The sequence below is a fragment of the Momordica charantia genome (genome assembly GCF_013281855.1).
Source record: "Momordica charantia cultivar OHB3-1 chromosome 6 unlocalized genomic scaffold, Mcharantia_2.0 BLBB01000006.1, whole genome shotgun sequence".
NCBI lineage: Eukaryota > Viridiplantae > Streptophyta > Magnoliopsida > Cucurbitales > Cucurbitaceae > Momordica > Momordica charantia.
Genome location: NW_028275164.1, coordinates 18,821,123 through 18,844,701, shown reverse-complemented (window position 1 = coordinate 18,844,701; position 23,579 = coordinate 18,821,123). Strand labels below are relative to the sequence as shown.

General features: G+C 34.9%; 1 protein-coding gene and 1 long non-coding RNA gene across 2 annotated transcripts; both read left to right on the top strand.

Moving 5' to 3' along the window:
- Window positions 1–2,138: 2,138 nt before the first annotated feature.
- LOC148210859 (uncharacterized) lies at window positions 2,139–2,738 on the top strand. The gene has a single exon (XM_088125222.1). The coding sequence runs from the start codon at window positions 2,139–2,141 to the stop codon at window positions 2,736–2,738; it is 600 nt and encodes a 199-aa protein (XP_087981348.1).
- A 5,621-nt stretch (window positions 2,739–8,359) lies between these two features.
- Window positions 8,360–10,815, top strand: LOC148210858 (uncharacterized). Its single transcript, XR_015791918.1, has 3 exons — window positions 8,360–8,750; window positions 8,838–8,877; window positions 10,544–10,815. It is a non-coding gene; the product is annotated as an uncharacterized LOC148210858 (long non-coding RNA).
- The last annotated feature ends 12,764 nt before the right edge of the window (window positions 10,816–23,579 follow it).

The following is a 23,579-nucleotide window of genomic DNA, read 5'->3' as shown; positions in this document are numbered from 1 at the left end:
CAAAATCCCTTAGGATGAATTTAGATGGTTGGAAATTTTATATTTATTACTTCATTGCTTATTGCTGTTTAGGTGGTGATTTGACACAGAATACAGGAGCATAACAGTGTGTAAGTAGCCCGGGGGCGAGTGCGTGTGTTACCTTGTGTTAACGGAATGGATTTTGGTGCTGATTTTTATGTAGTTGCATGGTGTTGGTGCTGATTTTTAATTAGTTGAAGGGATTTTAGTGCTGATTTTTGTTTAGTTGTATGGTGTTGGTGCTGATTTTTAGTTAGTTGAATGGTTTTGGTGATGATTTTCAATTGAAATAATTTATTTCATGCCTTAGGAAAATAGTTAGCCGTGGTTGTGCACTCACAGTAATTATCGTTGCGTTACGTGTTGTCATTTCATTGCTAGACATTATGAGAATGCATGATTTCTTGTTGTTGGTTGTGCTTGGTTGGTCCGGATTATTGTAGTTGGAAGGTGTTACGTATTGTCGTTTCATTGCTAGACATTATGAGAATTCATATTTTCGTGTTGTTGGTTGTGTTTGGTTGGGTCCTGATTATTGTACTTGGAGGTAGCTAAACCATGACGTTGTAAACGTGTCGGGGACGAAATGCATGTGTTGTTAGCCCGTCATATAGTTTTATATTACTTTGTTGGAAGCTGTTGAGTTGATGTATTGTTGGTACGAAGAAGAGTTTGCAGGTAAAAAGAAATTTGACTTGTGAATTGAAGTGTGGAAGACTTACTTATAGGTTGACCTTGGAAGGTTAGTGGGGATTGACACGAGCGACGGGTCGAGTTAGTGGTTTGTTGATCTGTGAGGTGTCTGAACTGGAAATGCTGGTTAGTAGTATGGTTGTTCAAAGCTTGAGTGGATGCCTTGGGAATAAATGGCAAGGCCGAACATCAGGTTTCAATGGAGGGGTATTGGGGTCTTGGGAATAAATGTCAAGAACCAATACGCCGGGTAGTCATCGGTACCTTGGGAATAAATGTCAAGGACTGGTGCATAGTTCTAGACCTTGGGAATAAATGGCAAGGTCGAACCTAGGTTCTGAAGAAAAGTATTGGGGCCTTAGGAATAAATGTGAAGGGCCAAAACGACTCGAGGGGTTAGACTTGAAGGACTAACGCGAAGGGGTGCTAAAGGGTAATAGTTCTAGACCTTGGGGATAAAAGGCAAGGTCGAGCACCAAGCGTGGTGGAGAAAGGTCGGTATCTTGGGAATAAATGTCAAGAGCCGTTACGCCTCGAAAAGTTAGAAAGGAGTACTAACATAGTGTGGGGGTCCCGGGAGTCTAGGCGTTGGGTTGCTTGTATGTATTGTTAATTCATTGTTATTGTCTCGTGTTGCCTATCTGTTTGTTCTGCTATTGTCTTTGATGTGGCTGTGTTGACGAGCATGTTGTGATGTCTAGTTAGGGTGGACTACTTACGGAGTAATTATGTACTCACCCCCCTCTACCTTATTGTTTCAGGTGTGAACCGGGCCGGCCGTGGTGATGACGTGGAGGAGGTTTGACTGAGACGGGATCACTAGCTATGTCGGTTAGACTAGAGAATGGACCACTAGCTGTGTCGGTTAGGCTAGGGAATAATGTCGTGCAATGTAGACATCGTTAAGATTCCACCACTATGAAATAAAAGGGGAATTAGACATTGGGCTAACGCCAAGGACACCTTCTCTTATTGCTTTATGGGTATTTGTTTCTGTTTTTTTTCGAATTTATGTCGTGTTGGGATTACGAGTCAAAATGATTATATTAGTGATTGGAGACCTGACCACTGAGGCAGGGTTTATCTCCTAGTTATTATAGTATTGTGTATCTCCATTTTTTTATGTTGCATTAGAGGAACATTACTTTTCATCACTTTAAACGGGAGGGTTCAGTAAACTATATAGGACCGTTACTTCCTGGACCGTGCCATAAATCTGGGCTTTTACACTTATGCTCTCCAAACTTCTCTAAAAAATCTCTCCCCACTCTCAACCGATCGTTGACACAGCTTTCTCTTCCTCCTCTTCCTCAAGTAAACGAAAATCAGAAAATGATTTTTAAAAAATTTTAGTCGAGCATAATTCAGCCGAAGCCCATCTGGCAAAGGTTGAAGATCGTCTCAAAAATTGGTCTATCCCCAAGATGGATCCAAATCAGGTATATAAGATAAATACCTTCAATTTTTCCCAGCAAGATGTTATCATCATCACCGAGGAAAATGTTGCTATGAAGGATGAATTCACCGAAATCACCCTTCTCCCTGAAGAAACCCTCTTCAAGGTCAGAAACAAATTCAAGTACCTCCATATTGGATGTGTTCAAGTTGCTTTGAAACCACTATTCAGAGAAGGCTTAGATGTCCCAGTTTATCTCGCTCTAAGAGATAAGAGGCATCTCAACTTTACTCCCTCTCTGCTAGGGATCGTTGAATCCAACTTGGTACAAGGCCCAGTATACTTCAGCTGCAAACCCGGTCTTACCGTCTCCCTTCAAGATAAGAATATTATGGACATCCTCTGTTTAGATGTTCATTCTGAAGGATTAGAACTAAAGGACGGATCTCTCCCGTTTGCTGTTTCTTATCGCATCTATTACAAATTGATGCATACCAACCTTTCTCCAAAAGCTCTTGGTGTTTCTCCAAAAGGTTACACCATGCTGATGGAAGTCAATATCGAAAAATCTTCGATGACCATTCCGAAGACGTTTCGTTGGGACGAAATTTCCAGAAACACTATCTAGAGACTCCAAAGAGTATCAGCCCCAGCTAGAAGAACTAGTACGAAGACATCAATCACCGAATTTCCAGATGGAAACGTCGAAATACAATTCAATTCTGAGGCAAGATACCCCAGAATTAGAGAAGTTATGAGTAGCCGCCCGAGTATATCTTTAGATACAAGGTCGGTAAACACTATTAATAGATCTTTTAAAAGATCTGAATCAATGCGAGCGTCGGTAGACTTCACTCATCCTATCCCTGACGTTCATTATGAAGAAGGATCACTCTCTCCTACCCAATCCGACATGGAAAGGAGAACTGAACCTGCTTTCAACCAAATAAACATTATCTCAAAAATTGAGAAACGTTATGAAGAACTATACGACAAATATATCGATATGTGGATTGCCGCACTAAAAGAAACAAGGAAACCTGTCATGAGTATTGGCGATTTCACCTCAAAATTACAACAAAAAGAGCTAGCTAGAAACGAAGCTCTAGTTGAAACATTCCAAGCCTAAGGACAGGTAGCAGTCATTAAAAATGACACTGTTTGGGTCACGACAAGAGGCAAAGAGATAGCTTCCACCTTCCCTCATGAGGAAGAAGCTACTTTCTCTCACCCAGTGATACCTGCATTAAAGATGGTGTCTTCACCCTATAAGACAATAGACGAAGACAAGGTCCAGAAAGTTGGTGTTCGAGAAATTAAGAACATCCAGCATCAACTTAACTACTCAAACAAAATTCTTTCTGAAGTCTCTAGAGCTGTTGAAGAATTGAGAATCTGGTTCTTCCTACCGTCTCTAAGATCCCAGGGATCCCACCAGTAGACCCCTGTCAACCAATCTTTCAACCAAACAGTTTTAAGATTGGACGTCTCAAAGAAGACTCCTCAGATCTATTGCTTGAGATCAACAGAAGACTTTCTTCTTTGTCCATCGATAAGGAAGACTCTTCCAAAAAAAATGATGTGGTTAAGAGTATAAACGTGGTTGCTGCCATACCAACTACAACTCAAGCCTCATCTTCAACAATCCTTCCGGTCACCATGCATACAGAAATGAAGAGTCATTATCCTCAACCATCTCCTCCTGATCTAGGATGGGACGATCTCCGTCATGATCAACAAGCTTATGACGGAACGTCTATAGTTACTTGGAATATCGACGGATATTCTGAAGCTCAAATGATGAATACTTTTCAAGAAATGATGATGGCCGCTACAGCCTTCAGCACTAAAAAAGTCGGTTTTACAGACCGCTCATATCCTAATCTCAGGTCTCTCTGGAAACCTAAGGAGCTGGTGGCATAACCAACTGATAGAAGAGGATAGACAAAGAATCCTGACGGCAACTAAAACAGTTGTCAAACAGGAAGGATCAAATGCAATGCAGATTGATGAACCAGACATGGTAAATCAATTAGTTTATGCAATGACAAAAAAATTCATTGGTAGTACTAAAGTCTACTCCGACCTCAATGCCAAAGCTCTTTTAGGCCTTCGATGTCGGAAGATTAGCAACTACAAATGGTATAAAGACACCTTCCTAACACGTCTTTATACTATTACGACATGTGGAGCAGACATCTGGAAACAAAAGTTTGTTGAAGGACTTCCGCATTATATTGCTCAAAGATTCTATCAAACGACAGTAGCAAACTCTACAACCAATCAGATCAATTGGTCAGAGTTAACCATTGGAGATATCACTGCCACGATTCAAGGAATATGCGTCAATCTTTGCCTGGAGAATAAGCATACAGCCAAAGTTATCAAAGATCCCGACTACCGAAAGGAATTGGGGACTTTCTACAAACAATACGGTCTTGATTATGGACCCAAAGATGAAAGGAAGAAGAAAAAGAAATCTTCCAACAAGCGACTCTTTAGCAAGAGTAAATCAAAAGATTCCAAATTACCACGGCATAACCGGAAGTATTACAACAGGAACAAAGGAAAGAAGAATTATTCGAAGAATCATTCTCATAAATCCTCTGTTACTTGTTACAAGTGCAACCGCAAAGGACATGATTCTAGCAAACGCCCTTTGAAGGACAAAATCAATTCTCTAACCATAGATGAAGAAACACGGCAATCTCTTCTCTATGCCATCAGAAGCGAAGAAGAATACTCTTCCTATTCCGAGTCTTCAACTGATAATGATGAGATCAATCTCATAAACGACGAAGACTCAAATGAGGAAACCTTTTTCTCTCAAAGTGATTCCTCTGAAGAAGATGAAGTTATTCCCTGCACTGGCCATTGCGCTGGAAAATGCCACGGCCATATCAATGTCATCAGCAAAGATCAAGAAGCCCTCTTTGATCTAATTGAGCAATTACCCGATGAAGACTCTAAGCGAATGTGTCTCATCAAACTTAGAGAAAGCCTTGAAGCTGAAGCTCTTCAAAGGAAGCCAGAATTAAACCTAATAGAATATTCTTGTCAAGATATTCTAAAAAGGGTCAAGGGAGAAGCTAAAAAGTCGATCCAAATTGAAGATCTCCACAACGAAGTGAAGACTCTCAAAAGGGAAGTTACCGATAGTAAGCAACGTCTTTCTACTCTTGAATACGCCTTCAAAAAATTTCAAGAGTCAGAAGCCACGGAAGGAGAAACTTCCTCAAAACCTGAACAAACTTTACTGACTGGTTCACCAAGTGGAATCAATTACATTAGTAAAGTTCAAAACCAGAAGTGAATGTCCAAGATTATTTTTAAAATCAAAGACTTTCAGCTGGAGACATTTGCTCTTATCGACTCCGGAGCCGATCAGAACGTCATCCAAGAAGGTTTAGTACCTTCTAAATACTTCGAGAAAACCAAAGAAGTTCTTAGCGGAGCCGGTGGAAATCCGTTGAGCATCAAGTACAAATTATCTAAGGTCCACATCTGCAAAGACGACGTGTGCCTTATCAACACCTTCATCCTGGTCAAAAACCTAAATGAAGGAGTCATACTAGGTACCCCATTCTTAACTCAATTATATCCTTTTTCAGTCACTGATAAAGGGATAGCTTCAAAGAAGTTCAACAAGGATATTATCTTTGAATTCAGTCATCCGATAATTCCGAGATACATTTCATCAATTGAAGAAGATATTAGTCTTTTTATCAATAGCATCGCGAAAAAGGAGAAACAAATTGAATTCCTTCAAGATGATATTAAGACATGCAAGGTGGCAATTCAAATTAATACGCCATCCGTTCAACAAAGAATTCAAAACTTCCAAGAAATACTTGAAAATGAAGTTTGTTCAAATATCCCGAATGCTTTCTGGAATAGAAAAAAACATATGGTTAATCTGTCATATGTTGACGAATTCAAAGAAGCCGAAATCCCAACAAAAGCTCGGCATATTCAAATGAGCAAAGATCTGGTTAAGACGTGTACAGACGAGATAACAAATCTTTTCAAAAAAGGACTTATCAGTCCTTCCAAAAGCCCTTAGTCTTGTTCAGCTTTCTACGTCAACAATCAAGCTGAGAAAGAACGAGGAATTCCCAGACTCGTGATAAATTACAAGCCTCTTAACAAAGTCCTCAAATGGATTAGGTATCCTATACCTAATCGACAGGATTTGCTGAAAAGGATCACTTCAGCAAAAGTGTTCTCAAAGTTCGATTTAAAATCTGGGTTTTCGCAGATCCAGATCCATCCAAGTGACCCTTACAAGACGGCTTTCAATGTTCCATTCGGACAGTTTCACTGGAACGTAATGCCATTCGGATTGAAAAATGCTCCTTCCGAATTTCAGAAGATTATGAATGACATCTTCAGCAAATACCAGGATTTCACAATAGTCTATATTGATGATATTCTGGTATTCTCGAATACGTAGATCAACATTTCAACCATCTCCAGTTATTCCTCAATATTATCAGAACAAATGGTCTTGTGGTTTCCCAGCCAAAGATCAAGTTGTTCCAAACGAAGGTTAGATTTCTCGGTTATGATATTAATCAAGGAATCATCAAGCCAATCCAACGGTCTCTGGAATTCGTGGATAAATTCCCAGATGTCATACAAGACAAAACACAGCTACAGCGATTTCTGGGTTGTGTGAATTACATTGGAGACTTTATAAAAAATCTCCGTACAATCTGGTTGCCACTATATGAAAGATTGAAGAAAAATCCAAAGCCTTGGACTATAGATCATACACGCGCAGTCCAATCCATCAAATCTCTGGCGAAAAGCATCCCATGCTTATCTCTAGTGGATGATCAGGCACGCCTCATAGTAGACACCGACGCGTCAGAAATTGGTTACGGCGGTGTACTCAAACAGGAGATTAATGGAAAAATCACGATTATCCGTTACCATTCAGGTATCTGGAATAGTGCCCAAAAAACTATACCACGGTAAAGAAATAAGTATTAGCAATAGTACTTTGCGTTCAAAAGTTCCAAGGAGATCTTATCAACAAAGATTTCACCGTCCGGACAGATTCAAAAGCAAGTAAATTCATCTTTAAAAAAGATGTAAAGAATCTAGTCTCAAAGCAAATCTTTGCAAGATGGCAGGCCATACTGTCTTACTTCGATTTTCAAATCATGCCTATAAAAGGAAGTGAGAACTCCCTTGCTGATTACCTCTCAAGAGAACACCTCTTGAAAACCCCTAAATCAGCCCTGATCTCCCTTCCTTCTAATAGAACCTCCTCCCGGCCTAAGACGGCCAAACATCCAGCAGCCCCCGCCACAAAGCAACCAGCGACCCCGTCGCCGAGAAATGAAAGTACCATTTCTCCTCAAGCCGTAGCATCTTCTTCAAGAATTGCTACCTCAAAGGGCAAAAGGCCCATTTCTCAATCATCTGTACCATCTCCGATGAGTGCAGAAAACTACGCGTGGATATTTAGTTTAAGACTGTATCCAGATGTCAACAAGGTTCTTCTCAGAAAACCTTGTCGATTCAATCAAGCCCTTCTAGCCTTCCAATTCCCTCAAGTATGTTGTGTAACGCCCCGCGTTCTCTGACTAGTCTTTTTAGAGATAAATAGTGTCTTTGGATTTTTTCCCTAAGCTGATAACCTTAATTCTTGGATTTTATAATTTTGAAATTCTAATTTTTGGCTAAAGTAGAATTAAATTTAATTTCATTGGATTGAGATAATTTAAGTTCTCGACCTGTGTAGGAGATTTTTAGTTAAATCTTAAATTCAGGGGTTTTAGGATTTTCTTCATAAATTCTACTTTCCTTTGAATTATTACACTTGGGTTTTAGAGTTTCAGTTAACTATTTTATTTTGGATTGTTGTGGGTTTTATTTGATTTCTAGAGTGTAATTTTGGGGCTTATAGTTTGGACCATTGTGGTTTTAGTTGGGCCTCCTTTAAGAAGAAGAAATTCAAACAAAAATAAAAAAATAAAAGAAACCCTAACAACATCTTGTTCTCTTTTTCCCCTTGCCAGCCGCCCCCCCGATTTCTTCTTCCTCTTCTTCCCCAAACCAGCCGCCGGACCCTTTCTTCTCCGGCGAAGCAGAACGCGGCGGCGGCTGACATTGAGCAGCGGCCCTCCGTGCAACTCTCCGGTGAGCGACAGCGACGCAAACGAACTCCATCGACGTTTCCTCGAACAGCAGTGGCGGCTCTCAATCCCGAACGGCGGCGCGACTTGGAACTTCTTCGGCAGTCGTCGACGGCAGCAGCGGCGCGCCTTCAGCCCTTTTCCGGCGTCTCACACGGGTCTGGGATCCAAACCCGGGGCGGTTCCGGTTTACTGCAGTGGCTGTGTCGTTTCTGCGGTGTTCCGACGGCGGCCCGTGGTCGTGCGCGCTCCGACGACCACCCACAGCCCCGATCTGTGGCCTTTGCTTCCCCTCGACGACTTTAGACGCTTACCCACACCTGTCCGGAGTTCGATTCGCGGTACCCACCAGTATTTAGACTCAAGCCAGCATTACCCATCGCTTTTGACATCGGAACAGCAAGCATAAGGACATTCGAACTCAGTTTTGGATGCCCGAACCTCCTCGGCGTCGACCCACTCCTTACCCAAGAGGTTTTATGGTGAGATAGTAGGTAACGGATCATCTAAACTCACTTTCGATGCAAACTAAGTGTTTCTAACATGAATTCTAATCAAGTTTGGTTTGCTTTTGGATTTAGGAACCCTTCGGTGAACTTGGTAGCGCATTAGAACTTTGTTGTAAGTAGTTTCTTACTGGAGGGATTGGTTGTTGTGTGCTGATATGATATGGTTGTTTGCTCGTGTGCCCATGTGTGATACTTGCATGTCGCTTGTCGTTGTTATAATTTAGTAAACGTCGTTGTTGATAAAACTGTTGATATATCTTGGGATAAGTATGTGGTTGTGTGAATAAATTGTAGCCAGGTAATCCTGGATGACTATGATTGAATTGCTATTATGTTCTAATTGGTTTTCATGATGAAATTTGTATACCGGTACTATAATCTGTTGTTTCGAAAGCGTATTGAATATTTATGAGAAATCGGTTGTGTTTGATGTATGCTGGGTATTTATCAATTATATTTTGGTTAAGTGGTTGATTGTGCTTTTTCTGTGAACGATGCCTGCTGGAGCTGTTGGATCATGTTGGACTATTTTAGATTGATTGGCTTTTACATATGATCATTTTGGTGTATCGCATATTGGACTGTTATGAGATTGTTGATGCATGAGGCATGGCGTAGTAGCAAGTAGGACTCTTATGAGAATTTTTGGACATAACAAAGTAAGTAGCACGGGGGCGGGTGTGTGCGTTGATGTGTGTTAATAGAAATTGGTCTTGCTGATTTTACATTATAAACATGTTTCTCTTATTATTTTAATTGTTGGACAGGTTTGTGAGGTCGATGCTGTTATTGTAACTTGCGGTTATTTTATATATTGGATATATATATGACTGGTATTCATGTTTGTTGTCTGCAACTTTAGGAACTTACTGATATTGTATGGTTGGTTGGAAGTGATTAGGATTTGTTATGTTGTGAAAAGCATGTTATGTGAAGAATGTCATAGGGTTGTTTGTTGAAGCTTTGTGTGCGCTATGCTGTGAGCAGGTTGGTTGTTGTCAAACTTTGTGTCATTGAGACCCGTGATGCATTGAAATCTTACTAGTGGTTGTGTTGTTGTTGGGCTTTGTGGTGGTTGGTGTTATTAGGGAAGTAGTACTGAAATCCTGGTTGGAGGCTAGAAATGATATGTGGAGTTATGAAAGTTACGAAGTGAATGGGTGAGTGTCAGGGCCTCGGGTATAAATGGTCGAGGGCTGATACGTCACTAATTGGGTATCGAGGCCTCGGGTATAAATGGTCGGGGGTCGATGCGAGGAGTCTTTAGAAAGGAGAATATTAGGGCCTTGGGTATAAATGGTCAAGGGCCAATAGATTGTAAGACATTGAGGCCTCGAGTATAAATGGTCGAGGGTCGATGCAGAGTTCAAGGCCTGGGTATAAATGGTCGAGGGCCGATGCAGTAGTGTCGGGGCTCTGGGTAAAAATGGTCAGGGGCCGACTCTACTCGAAGGAGTTAACTGTGGAAAGCTAGGATAGTTGAGATAAGCGTAGAGGTACTTGAGATGTTAGGGAGACTAGAGGTTGGTAGTTAATGTGTTACTGGTTGTGGTTGTCACCGAAGTTTATAGAATGTGTTTATGTTTGAATGCATAATGTGATGAAAAGCATGACTGTGAATGTTTCATGATTTGGTTGAGCATGATGTGTGGTGTGTTGATTCTTTAATAAGCATGACACGTTGTTCCTTGATAAGTATGCTGTTTGTGCGTGACCTTTCAAATAAGGGCTGCTTACTGAGTACTGTGGTTGTACTCATCCCTCTTTTTCCCCTCTAGTTTGCAGGTATCGAGCTAGCTCTTGGGATGGTGATGGCGAGAAGGAGGCTTGATCGGAAAGACCATTAGCTATGCTGTGTGCAATTAATTTCTTTTAGTTAGGATAGTTGTGGCCATTTAATGTTGTAGTTGAGTTGGTAGTGGTTGGTTTTGTTTAGTTTTATTGTCTAAAGGATATCGTAAGGTTGCCGATTCATTGTTCTTTTAGAGCATTAATTTTGTTAGCCTCTTGAACTACGGGATTGTAATCCACTTAGGATATTTATGAATACATTTGTTTAAGTTGATCGTACTTGAATTAGCTTTTGCTTCATTGTCATTCGAGATGTTAATATTCATTTAGTGGATGGTTTATAGTTAGTAAGGTTTCCTTGAAGGGTTTGGTTAATGTGAAGTCGGTATTAAATGGTTTATCTGTATAGGATGTGAGTTTCTCTTAAAACATTAGTGTTGTTGTTCTAATTGTTCAAGCTCTCGTGAGTGTTGGAAATCAGAGTAGCGCAGCAGAAGCGTGGTAGTTTTATTGCTTAGTGTTGTTGTGAAGAAAATTCTCTTGTTTATGTGAAAATTTTAGGTGGGCTTAGTAACGGTCCCTGTTCGGAAATGGTGAAATTCTTGGGGCGTTACATATTGCTACGCCCTTTCGGCGCTACAACAAAAAATAGGCGCCCTGCTACAGCAGCCACCTCTTCAAAACCTACGGTTCCGAGGAATCCTTCCTCGTTCTCTCAAATCGTCAGGCCAAAAGTTTTTCAACCAAGGCCCCCAATTAATGGTTATTTCACCAAAACTACCATGGTGGACTCAACCATCGAACCAGAATTCGACGGACCTTCGGTCCAAGAAGTCTGCAAGCAAATATTTCCTCATGGCTTTAACTTCCTGCCAGAGGATCTTCAAAAAACCCGTACCTTTTATGAGTTTATTCTGGTAGATTCAAAATCTGCAGAAATAACTCATATTCGAGATAGAAATGATCCTTCCAGGACCATTTATTCAAAACTCAGAATCTTCAGAATCCTTACCCCTTCCTTCTGGAAGCAGGGTATGTTTGTAGGGAAGAAACTAACAAGGACCTTCCAGCCTCAGGCCTACAACTATCGCGACTACATGAAAGCGTTGTATGTTGTTTTCTAGCTGCAAGGTTACAACTATTCTTGGTTTGTGACTTTTTGTAAGCAAGCTTACAAATCTCACTTCCCAAATTGGTTTCAAAGCTGGTGGAAGTATTTTGGACTTTTCGAGGAAATTTTCCCGGTCGAAGTTCAACGATCGTACCATCTCTTCCAACAAAGTATCTACTCGTCTCCCCTCTCTAAGATGTTTAGATTTGCTTTGTATTTCCAAATACCATGGTTCTTTTGCTGGAATTTAAAGCTAGGACCCAGTGGCAATTTTAAAGCGTTGAGCAAAGCTTTACGCATCAAGTGGTGCGAAAAATTTGATTATTCCTACCTAGAAGCTGAAAAGATGAAGAACTAGTTCAAAACCAATGTTCATCTTCAAGACATGACGAGGCAAGTAGACGAGAGTTTCCTTCTAGCCAAAAACGCCGTCATGAGCTCACTAGCTAGAGCCGAATCTCAAGCCGACTTCAACTCAGTTCTCAATACAGTCGCGGTTCAGATCTTTGATCCAAACAATCTTCAGACGGATGTTGATTCCTCCGCCTCTGTCAATAATGATGTTGAAGACGACGAAGACGACTTTGATCCCTTCGAAGGCTACGACATCAATGATCCATATCTAGATTCACAGCCCAGCTGAATCTGAAGCTAGATATCTCAAGTGTAAAATTAATTTTTTATTGTAAATTATTGTAAATTAATTTGTTTAAATTTCGTTTTTGGATAAGATCATTGTATTCCGATCTTATCATCACTATCCCAGTCTGTTTTTGTAAGGAATTGCAGAAGAAATTCCGATGAAGTAGATGGCAAGCTTCTGATGTGGAGTAACCAACCACGAGGCAGCGTAGTTAGCGTATAGGATTGACTCAGTTGAGAGGATTCTATATCTCATAAGGCAACCTTGGTCGAAGATCGAAGGTGTTCCTTGGGCAGTTTAGGCGAGAGGCCGTGAGTAAGACCCTGGATGGAACGACCTAATCTGACGCCGGAGAAGCCTATACGATGATATACAGAATCCGCAATCCTCGCTAAATCAGAAGAAGTCGGGTGACTTCATCAAAACTTCTGAAGCAAGTATCCAGTCTAAAAACAGTCATATCAGCTTTCACTTTCTGTCTTTACTTTAATCTATCAGTTTGTAATAATTTTCCGCTTTACTTTATTTCTTTTTACTTTTTAAAAGATAAGATGCCCCCTGTCGGCCAAGCTTATCTTTGCTTTTATAAAGTAGATTCCAAAGAGATAAGATGTCAGTCAAGGACTTGTCTTGTCGGCTAATCTTTATCTCTTTTGTTATATCCAATTATGTTAAGACAAGTGTCAAGACAATAGTAAGAAATCAATAATTGTAGCCAGTGACAATTATTGATTGATTCTCTTCTATAAATAGCACTTGCACGATTACTTTTATATTAAAAAAATAGTAATAAATATTTTGTATATTATATATTAAATTAGAATTTGAGAGGTGAAGGTAGGGTGAATTAAGGTAAACAAAATCATCCTTCAAAATTTCTATATAATAAATATTTGAAATCTTGTTTTTTTCCATGTACAAATCTTCTAAAACCAGCTGTATGCACTCACGGATTTTCTAAAAACCTTGTGTCCGTTTTGAAAATTAGGGTTTTTTATTTTACAAAAATCTTTATATTTCTTCATTATCCTAGGGTTAGCCTCCTCTACTCTTTCCATCGTTTTTCTGTAAAATTTGTCCCTTCATCTTCTTTTCCTCTTTTCTTTCTCTACCATTATTTTCTCAAACAATCTGTTCTTTCATCTTCCTCATCTATCTCTATGTTGGCTCCATTGCTGCTAAAATCTGTTTTCCTTAAAAGAACCGTTAAAGGTACAGTGCATTAACAGTTATGTTCTTTATACTTTTAATGTTATTTAGGTTTCAACTTCAACCTCTACTTATTATGTATTCTCATATTTTACATGTTTTAATACTTTGTTCATTGAGATTGCATCACCTTTTTAATATCTATTATTATGGTTAATCACATTTTGAATGTTTTATTTTAGGGTAATTATTTCCAATATGCGCAAACCACCACCATAAGGGATACTATATTTACATAGGTAAGTTTATGCATATTTTTATTTTTATTTGTTACATTCTACATTGTTTGGATAACTGCTACCAATATTTCCGTAAGTTTATAATATTAAAGTATTATTTTAACAAATTTGTTATAGTTTTTTAATGTTTTGATATAAGTAGTCTAAATATAATAAGTAGGATGCACTAAAAAAATCATATACATATAGTTTTCTTCTAACATTTATGAACCAAATACTTAAGAAGTTTAAAGTTTATGTAAGGTTTAATTTAAATGAATATAATAAGTTAAAATATGCAACTTGAATGAATATAATAATCTAAGATTTTGAAATTTTACTTTTCTACTTGTCTGGGAGTTTGTGTGGAAGGAGTGTCTACTTGTTTCATAGAGTTATTTTTCTTTTGTCTTTTATTTCATGCTGTTTTATTTCTAAAATTATACACATTTTAACTTTTATAATAAAAAAACCAATAACCAAACCAACAAAAATATGGAAATAAAACCAACAACCAAATATGGAAATAAAATATACAGAATAATAAATAACATAACTGGAGTTTTATTTGGTGCAGAGGAACAGAACAATTATCTACCCTACCATCAAAATAAAACTGAAACTAGATACAAAAAGTAAAAACAGAACAGGAAAGACATAAACTAATAAGACATGATTGAAAATGTGAAAAATTAAAGGCTTTATTGATTGATTGATCGGTCGGAGTCCACAGAAAGAAGAAGAGGATGGCTCGTGGCTAGTCAGAATGAGCAACTTTCGCTTCGATTCCCTGTGGAGCTGCTCGTTTGATCGCTATTATAAGTAGTGTTGTTGGAGCTGTGCTCTAGCAGAGAAGCTAGGGACCGGTGTGGCACTGAGGAGCTTGGGGCACCCAAATGGGCAAGCTTTAAATAATGCCCTTGAGCTCTACATCTCTGAATACTAGCTGTTACGTTAAAGCAGCAACCATTTCCTTCAGTTCCCCTATTTCCATTGAGATGCGCGTTGGATGAGCCATCATTTCATTGATGGCTCCAATCAGGACAGCACTCCTGCTTTTCGATTCGTTGGCCAGTCGTTCCACCAACGGCTTGTCCGACACCTATTTCTGTTGGATGTGTTGCCCTAAACTCGTGGTTTGTATTTATGTAAAAACAAATGTATATTCAATAAAGTTTTATTCAATCAATTTGTTGTTGAATTCATAGCATTGCATTGTCCAAAATCCAATAAACTAAACATCTAAGGTTATTATTATGTAATCGGGTCAGTATATATATTGGGTATATATTTGATATACCCCTGATAATATATTTGATATACCCATGATATACAAGTGGATAATATCCCGTGAATAACCTAAAGGGTCTATAGTATATAGATAAGGTTGGGTACCTTATCCTGACATCACTATGGATACGGCCCACTTTGTAAATGTTACAGACGACTCGATCGAGGTCGTTCGTGTGGAGACATGTGAGTAGGGGTATCCTATACAATGAGTTTGTATAAGACCGGACCGCAAAATAGCCAATCTTTTTAGATGTAACACCGTTAACTAACAGATTGCTATTTCTTAGGATGACCAGACAACTCATTCTCAATCATGAGTAGTTATGGACTCCTGCCCGTGAGGGCTCGTCCTTTGATCTGTATGGGTGAGAGTGGCTTAAAACGCCTACTCAATATTCCTACCATTTTGGGGACGAAACCGAGTGGAGAGCTGGGAACATAACTTCACAAGATAGAATTCACTCCTCCCCGACTTTAGAGTTAAGATGAGTGTTCTCTTAAATGCTAACTCCAGGACTTGAACAAGGGGCCCCACCCTTTCACTGGCCCGAGACGGACTTCCGATTATTGGTCTGACCATAATCGGGTTGTTCATTAGAGGAGCAGTGGTATTTAAGGAGCAAGATGTAACACAGGGGTAAAACGGGAATTTGACCCATCTGTGGTTACGAGCACTCGTGAAGGATTGACTTGTCATTAATGATCGTATATCCATGGACACGAAAACATTCTGCAGTGAGAAGAGTGCATCTGCGGGTCTTTAGTGGAGTGACCCGTAGTTAACGAATGTTGATTTACTCGGTTAATGAGTTTGACCGATTAATCTCATATCGTTGGAGCTTATGATCTGTAGGTCCATTAGGTCCCCTTGCTACCTCACAACGGGTAAAACGAGGATCAAGTTTTTTTGGAAGAATTTGAAATGTTCAAATTACTCTTGGGATTATGTATATTGATACATTATCATATATAGTTTATTTTAAATTAAAACTATATCTTATGAGATAAATTATTTTATTAAAATTCAAATAATAATGTGAATTGGATTCATATTAAAACTATAGGTTAAAATTAATGCACATAACGTGTACATTAATTCTATAGGTTATACAAGAGAGATGTATTTGAATAAGATTCAAATATATGAGGTTTAATTAAATATGTGATATTTAATTAAATTTTAAATAATTAATTGTTAATTATTTATTAATTAGATTAATAATTAATAATTAAATTTATTTTATTAATAATTAAATCAATTAAATAAATAAATAAATTATTAGATTAATAATTAGATTAATTAATTAATTAATTATATTAATTATTAAGTTTAATTAAAAACTCCCCTGCAGAATTGCGGGAGTGGGAAGTTGTTGTTGTTGGATCGGTATGGCAACCCTAGAGGGGGGTGAATAGGGTTTAATTAACAAAATATAAACTTTTTAATAAATGAGTCCAATTTAAACAAAAATAATACACTTTTTGAGATATGCAATTTTAACAAAGTAAGATAAAATAAATTCTAAGGCAAACAAAAGAAATTTAAAGCAAACAATCAAATTCTAAGATTAATTGCAAAAATAAATAAGAGAGAGGATTAGAGAAATTTGACACCGAGAATTTTTATAGTGGTTCGGCACAATTGTCCTACTCCACTTCCCAAGCACCTCTTGGGTTGTAAATTGAAATTCTGACTCTTTCCACGGTAGGAGTCAAACCGGTACACTGCTCTTCACAAGAGTAAAGACGATCCTCTCCACGGTGAGGATCACACCGTTACAATGAGTTGAAGATTTTGAAACACACACTTACAAACTCTCAAATAGAGTAAATATACAAATTTGAGCTCACAAAAATTTCAATCCTCACAACAATAAATTTCTCTCACAAATAAGATGGAAAGAAAAATTGAGAACTTGGAGAGATTAGCAAATGAGAATTTTGAAGTTATGGAGGATTGAGAGGAAGAGAATTGTTGTGTATTTTTTTTAAGGAGAAGTTGAGTTTAAATAGAGGAAAGAAAATGGTAAAAAAATCAAGTTTAATTTTGAACCATTAGATCTTAATTATTAAAAATGAAGGGTTGAGATAATTTTGAAAAAAAAAATAAATTAAGAATAATATATATATATATATATAATAATGATAAAATAAAATAAAATATATATATATACATGTGACAGAATTATATATAATAATAATAATAATAATAATAATGATAATAATAATAATATAGTATAATATATATATGTGTGTGTGAGAAAACGGTAAAAAAATTCAAACTCTTTTTTTTTTTTAAACCAAAGTTACGGTTGGTAACTTTTGAAATCTTTTTTTTTTAAATTTTTTTCCTTTTCTTTTGCAATATATATATTTTAAAAAGAAGCTTGTCATTTGTTTGTCAAGCTTACGAACTGTCCACGTCATCTTCTCGGATATTTTCCTTTCTTGTTTTGATCGTAACTTCTCCGTTTGAGCTCCGTTTTGGATGATCTAACAGTCATTGAAATCGTTGTAACGAGCTTTACGCCGTGGACACTTTAAAATACAAAAAATGTCAATAAATAAAATTAAGTTTGTTATCATCAAAACATTAATTAATTAATTAAAATTAATTAATTTGAGATTAAGGGCCAAAAAACCAACAGTTGTGACGTGGGGAGTTACCCCACGTCATATATGCAATTTTAGTTTTCTTACTTGATTGATAATTTATGTGCAGGAAGTGTGTAGTTAATTCATATAGTTTTTTTTCTTTTATCTCATGCTGTTTTATTTCTAAAATTTAAGCAGTCCAAGGGTAATTTTTATAAGAAAAATTCAAGAACCAAATATGGAAATGAAATGAATAGAATAATACATAATTGTTATTTTGTTGGAGTACTTATCGATGTCTTTCAATGACTGTATTTGTCTTTCAATGACTGTATTTGACGAAGAATAATCAACATTTGCCTATTTTTTATAAATAGAGATTATATTTTTAACAACAAAAATAAATTAAATTTTCAATTTTAAAATACTAAGCATCCTTATAAATTAAAAAAAAAAAAAGTAATCCTCTCTTTGTGGGCTTGAAGATTCTTACACGTTTTATAATTCAATTTGCTATTTGCAATTAAAATAAACAAAAATATTTTCTTCTATTTTGTAGTTTAATTTTATTATTATTAATTTTTTTTTTTTGGTATTTTATGTTTAAGTTTGGCCTAAGAATTGATTCATAATTTTAAATATATTAGACATCTAAACGTGAACTTGTTAGATATAATAATGATATATCACTTTTGCTTTTTGTTTTTCCTACCACCTAATAAACATAGGTGATAAAGAACAATGGGAAATTATATCTGAAATTCAAATCTGAATTTTTTTAGCATTTGAATGAATCATAACTAATTTCAAAAAAAAAAAAAAAGAAAAAAAGCTTTCAAAAGAAAATAGAAGAGATGAAGATTATCGTACCTTATGATTGGAATGATGTGTTTCTTATAAAACTTTAATAGAATTGAATCATTTGGGAGAGTAGAACCGGGAAGTTCCTGTCCTTTTTTAGAATGGAAGCATTTGGAAAAGTAGAATTGAAAGTTTATGTCTTTTTATAATGGTGGACAATAAATTTGGGTAATAATTGAATTTAATTAAACCGTTATTTTTTTTATCATGATAATAATAATAATGGTTAATATGTAAGTTACAAAATGAATTTCTTAAAATAATTTATGTTGAAAGTTACAAATTAATGGTAAAAAACTGTAATTGTTACAACTTTATATTTATATTTGAAATTTACAATTATATGGTTAATTGTCATATATTATTCCTCAATGTTATTTAAAAAAATACTTATGGAAAAATATTATTTTTACATAAATTAATTTTAGTCTTATGTACTTTTTATTGGGTTTATAAGAAAATTGTTTAATTTTATTAAATCCAACCATGTCGGTGTGTCTTTTTTTTTTTAATTTATCTCTTGATATTTAAAGTATTCCTATCCTACATTATATAATTGTCGACACATTATTTTGTTCTAATATTTTAAAAATATTATGTTACATACTTAATTATTGCGTTTTTTTCGATTCGATGGTGGACCATCTTAAACCTACACTACTAAAACTCAATATTACAGCTTAGCTTAATTACTTTGATTTGATTGATTTTTTAAAATTCTACTTGTTTTTTAAAATTTATATATTTAATAGTGGTTGTAGACTCCGTATTTGGTCCGGTTTCATTTTAGTTTTAATTTTAATTATTTAATTCTTATTTTATTAAGTTTTATTTTGATTATTTTGATTTAAAATACTATAAGATTACTTTATTATTGGTCATAAGCTAAGGTTTAAATTAAATTAAAAAAATAGATTTTGTTTTAAAGAATTTGATTTAATATTAAAATAAAAGAAATAAAAAGATTTGATTTTAATTAAATAATTTTGTTTTAAATAAAGGTTTTTAAATTAAAAAAATTAGATTCTGTTTTGGTTAAAAATAAACATTTGGTTTCTCCTCCCGTTTTTCCTTGGTCAAAACCGAACGCTTTCCTTCCCTCTTTTTCTCTGGTTTTACTTGACTCATAGTATTACCGTTATTTTTTTCTGGTATTTAAGGGGGCAATAGAGGAAACAGGGGACAGAGAGTTAGAAACTCATCACCGTATCTTCTTCTCTCCATCTCTCTTATCCCACCATCACCACTTTTCTCCTTCATACCCACCACCTCCGACGACGCAAGGGAACGACGCGAACGACAGCAGCAACAACCTTCTTCACACCTTCGTCCAAGTCCACTAGCACTCCGATGATCTCTTTCCCGGTAGTGCGTTTTAAGTAAGTATCGGTAGTGCGTTTTAAGTAAGTATCAAATACGTTGGAAAATTTTTTTTTTTTCTAAATAAAGGAAAATTGGCTTTGGAAATCATGCTTTTAATTTGAAACAGATTCTTTTGTTTCTATCAAAAGATTTTTTTTTTTTAGAAAAAAATATTTTTTTTTAATAAAAAGTTTTTCTTTTACTTTTTTTTAAATAAAATGCTTTTAGTAAGAAACCTTTTTTTTAAGATAAAAAAAAATCTTCTAAATTAATTTTAAATAAGTTTTTGAAAATAAAATAAGGATTTTGATATTTTAAAATTTGTTTTAAAATAAAAGGTTTTCATTTTCTAAGCTTTTTAAATGAAATAAATATAAACTTAATTTTATTTTAATAAAATATTTTACTTTAAAATTTTGGTTAAAATACGTTGAAAAAAAATTGGAGTTTTATAAAATAAATCTTGTTTAAAAAAATTTGGATTCTTTTAAATTTGGATTCAAAGTTTAAGAGATAGTTTTTATTTAAAATGATTTTTTTTACAAGGTTTACTTTTTGTGTCAATTTAGTTTTATTTTTTAATTAAAAACGAATATTCTACTGCAGGATTTTTTAAAAAAAAAAAAGATAAAAACAGAGTATTTTAGAATAAAATCTCATTTTTTAAAAAATTTCTTTTAATGGTTCGGTGATTATGGTTTGAAAAGAATTTTAACAAAAAATCAGTTTTAGCAAATAAGTTTTGTTAAAGTAAATTTGACTTTATTTTTAAATAGAAATAATCTCGTTAATTTCGAAATAAATAAAAAAAAATTATTTATTTTTTGTTTTAATTTTACAAAATTCGTAGGTTTTTTTTTAGTTTAAAAAAATAAATTAAAACTTTTTTTGTGTAAAAGAATATAATGTTTACATCTTAAGATGTTGGCATAGTGGTAAGATGTTTGAATTTTAATGTACATGCCCAAGTTAGTCTTTGAATGTCAGTGATGGCACATTGGTGTGCTGTTTTAGTGTAAATTTTCCTAATGGCCTTCGTGCCACTCATACCTAACATTCATATTTTATTACAAAATGTGAATTAATATAATACGAGGCATTTAAAATAAAATAAAAACATTTTTATTTGGACCAAATAAAATAATAGGATAATTTTTGACAAAATGTGGTACCGTTTTCGAACGGGTGTCGTAGGGTGTTAACACCTTCTCTATGCTCAGTCGACTCCCGAACCAACAATCTATTTTCGCAGACCTTGTTTTATTTTTAGGTGACCAATCACACCTTGTAGATGATTGGTGGCGACTCCAAACCCTTATCTCGAAAGAGATCCGTCAAGGGATGACGTCGGCCGCTCCGCGTCGCGATGACGTTGCGACAGTGGTTAAAAGAAAAAATTAAGATGGTCAAAAGCAAAAATTAAGTATAAGTTCATTTTACAATAAAAATATAATTTCATCTCATTTCATTTCTTTCTTTTAATTTTTTATTTTGGAGATAGATCATTAATATTATGTCTTTACGGGTTTTTTCATAAATATTCATTTAATATATTCTTCAAGAATTGATTTTTTTTTATTTGGTCAATACAATAAATAATAACAAAATTTTATTTTAATAATCTATTTCATTTTTTTTTTGCTTTGTTTACCTTATTTTTGTTTAATGCAACATAATGTTGTAACAGGAGTTTTAGAAACAATTGAAAGCATTGTAAGATATTCCATTGCATTTGAATTGAAAAAAACATAAAACTTCAAACTATGAAAGAAATCAACAACGACATTGTAATATCATGACATGGATTCAAAATAAAATGTAAAATAGCTTTCTCAAACAATCAACATCTAATTTTTTCCGATACTTTTGCACGCTTGTTCTTCTCTTGAGTTTCAATTGTCTTTTTCTTCTCTTTATCTTGTTCATGTTTTTTGTAAGCCATTGAACCAATAGTATAAATTTCTTGAACAGTGATTTGTTTGCGTGCACCGTTACTTTCTCCAACTTTATCCATCTTAACCAAAAAGTAGTATTTTTTATCTTCCGCAACTACCAAATTTTGATAATACTTACTTTTTTCTTTTTTGGCATCTTGCAAAATAGAAATTAAAATTAGTTATTGGTTTTTTACTAAAAGAAATAATAAGTTTCAGTTTAAACAAATACCTTTAAATCATTGAAATATTCAGTTGCATTGCATCCAACTATGTAATCAGCAGCACAAAAAATAGTTATGTAGCTCTCTTCTTCACCATCAAAAATTCACAATACGAATTTTCTTGTAAAAGTCGAATTCTCATTTTCACATGGTATACAATGAGCTGTTGGGTTGTAGTTTACGAGATATATTCTCTCATTACATGAATTGCATTTTTCAAACCATGAAGAATCTTTATTATGGATCTTTACTATTCTTCCAATAAAAGAACAATATTGATCACATACTTTTCCTTTGATAACATCATCCATGATTACTTATTTTGCTTGTATCATTTTCTTTGACGGATATAAAAGATCCCTCAATTTTTTGTCTTCTGTAAGAGTATGCATCCTAAAATTTATTGTCTTAAAATATTAAATTAAATATAATAATATATTTTAATACACATAAATAATTAGAATTATAACTATACTAAAAAAGAACACAATTATAAGTTTTAAAATACTTGCCAGCACTTCAATGTCTCAATTTCATTCAACAATGGATTTATGTGGCAACTACACTAATATTTGAAGATGATATGCTAACCTCACCTGTAATTTTAAGTTGTAGTGTTTAGTTTATATATTTGTATTCACAACATTGAATTACTTTACAAACAAATAAGTACCTTCAAATTGGTTAGGTTTGACATTTGTGATTAGAATCACGTTTTGTGTCTTGCCATTTTCTTCTAGATATTGCCCTTCATTTTCTGCTAAATCGTCCACAGTGTAATTTTATTGTATTCAACCTATATATGTAATAAGAATAAGAAAAGATTAGGTAAATAGGTAAATAGTATGTATCTAAATCATTTGAAATTTGTAATACAATAGAAACTTATTGTCCATGAGTAGAACTTCCCTTTTCTTTGAATAACTTCCATCACGAGTCTTTCTGAAAATTATAGGTTTTATTTGTACAACTCTGCCTATCACATCTGAAAAAAAAGAAGATTATTTTAACTAATTAAATAATAAAATAATTATGAAAATGTCTTTACAAAAATTTAGGTAGGTACATACGCTCCGATAATCGAGGACTGATTCAAAATTGTAAAAATCTTGTTTTCTGAGAAAGAATATTTCTCCTTCAATTTCTTTCACCTTGCTATTTTGAGATAATGAAATCTCAATTTGGAATGAACATTTATGTATCTCACATCAATTGGTTTGATGTTTCCATCATTGATCGTATATGTTTTTTCCTTTTCCAACATGTCTCCAAACTTTTCAATCAAGTCGTTAAACAAATTGACTTCAATACAAACTCCCTACATTGTGGAACATTATTATAGATAAGTGGGAGAGATTAAAAATTGGACGACAAAGACTAATTTGCTCAATAAAACAATTACCTTTGTGTCGATCACTATCAATTTCATGATTCTCAATGGTTCCCCTTTTCTGTTTGTCACCTTTTGTATGTAAAATTTTCGAACAATGGTAACCTTAATTGTCCAACCCTTTTGAAAAGGCCCAAGTCGTCAATCACCATATTCATCTTTGCAATCAAAGAATATTGATTT

What these genes read in the sequence shown, in the direction of transcription:
- LOC148210859 (XM_088125222.1), top strand. Translation starts at nt 2,139, where the DNA reads ATGGATCCAAATCAGGTATATAAGATAAATACCTTCAATTTTTCCCAG.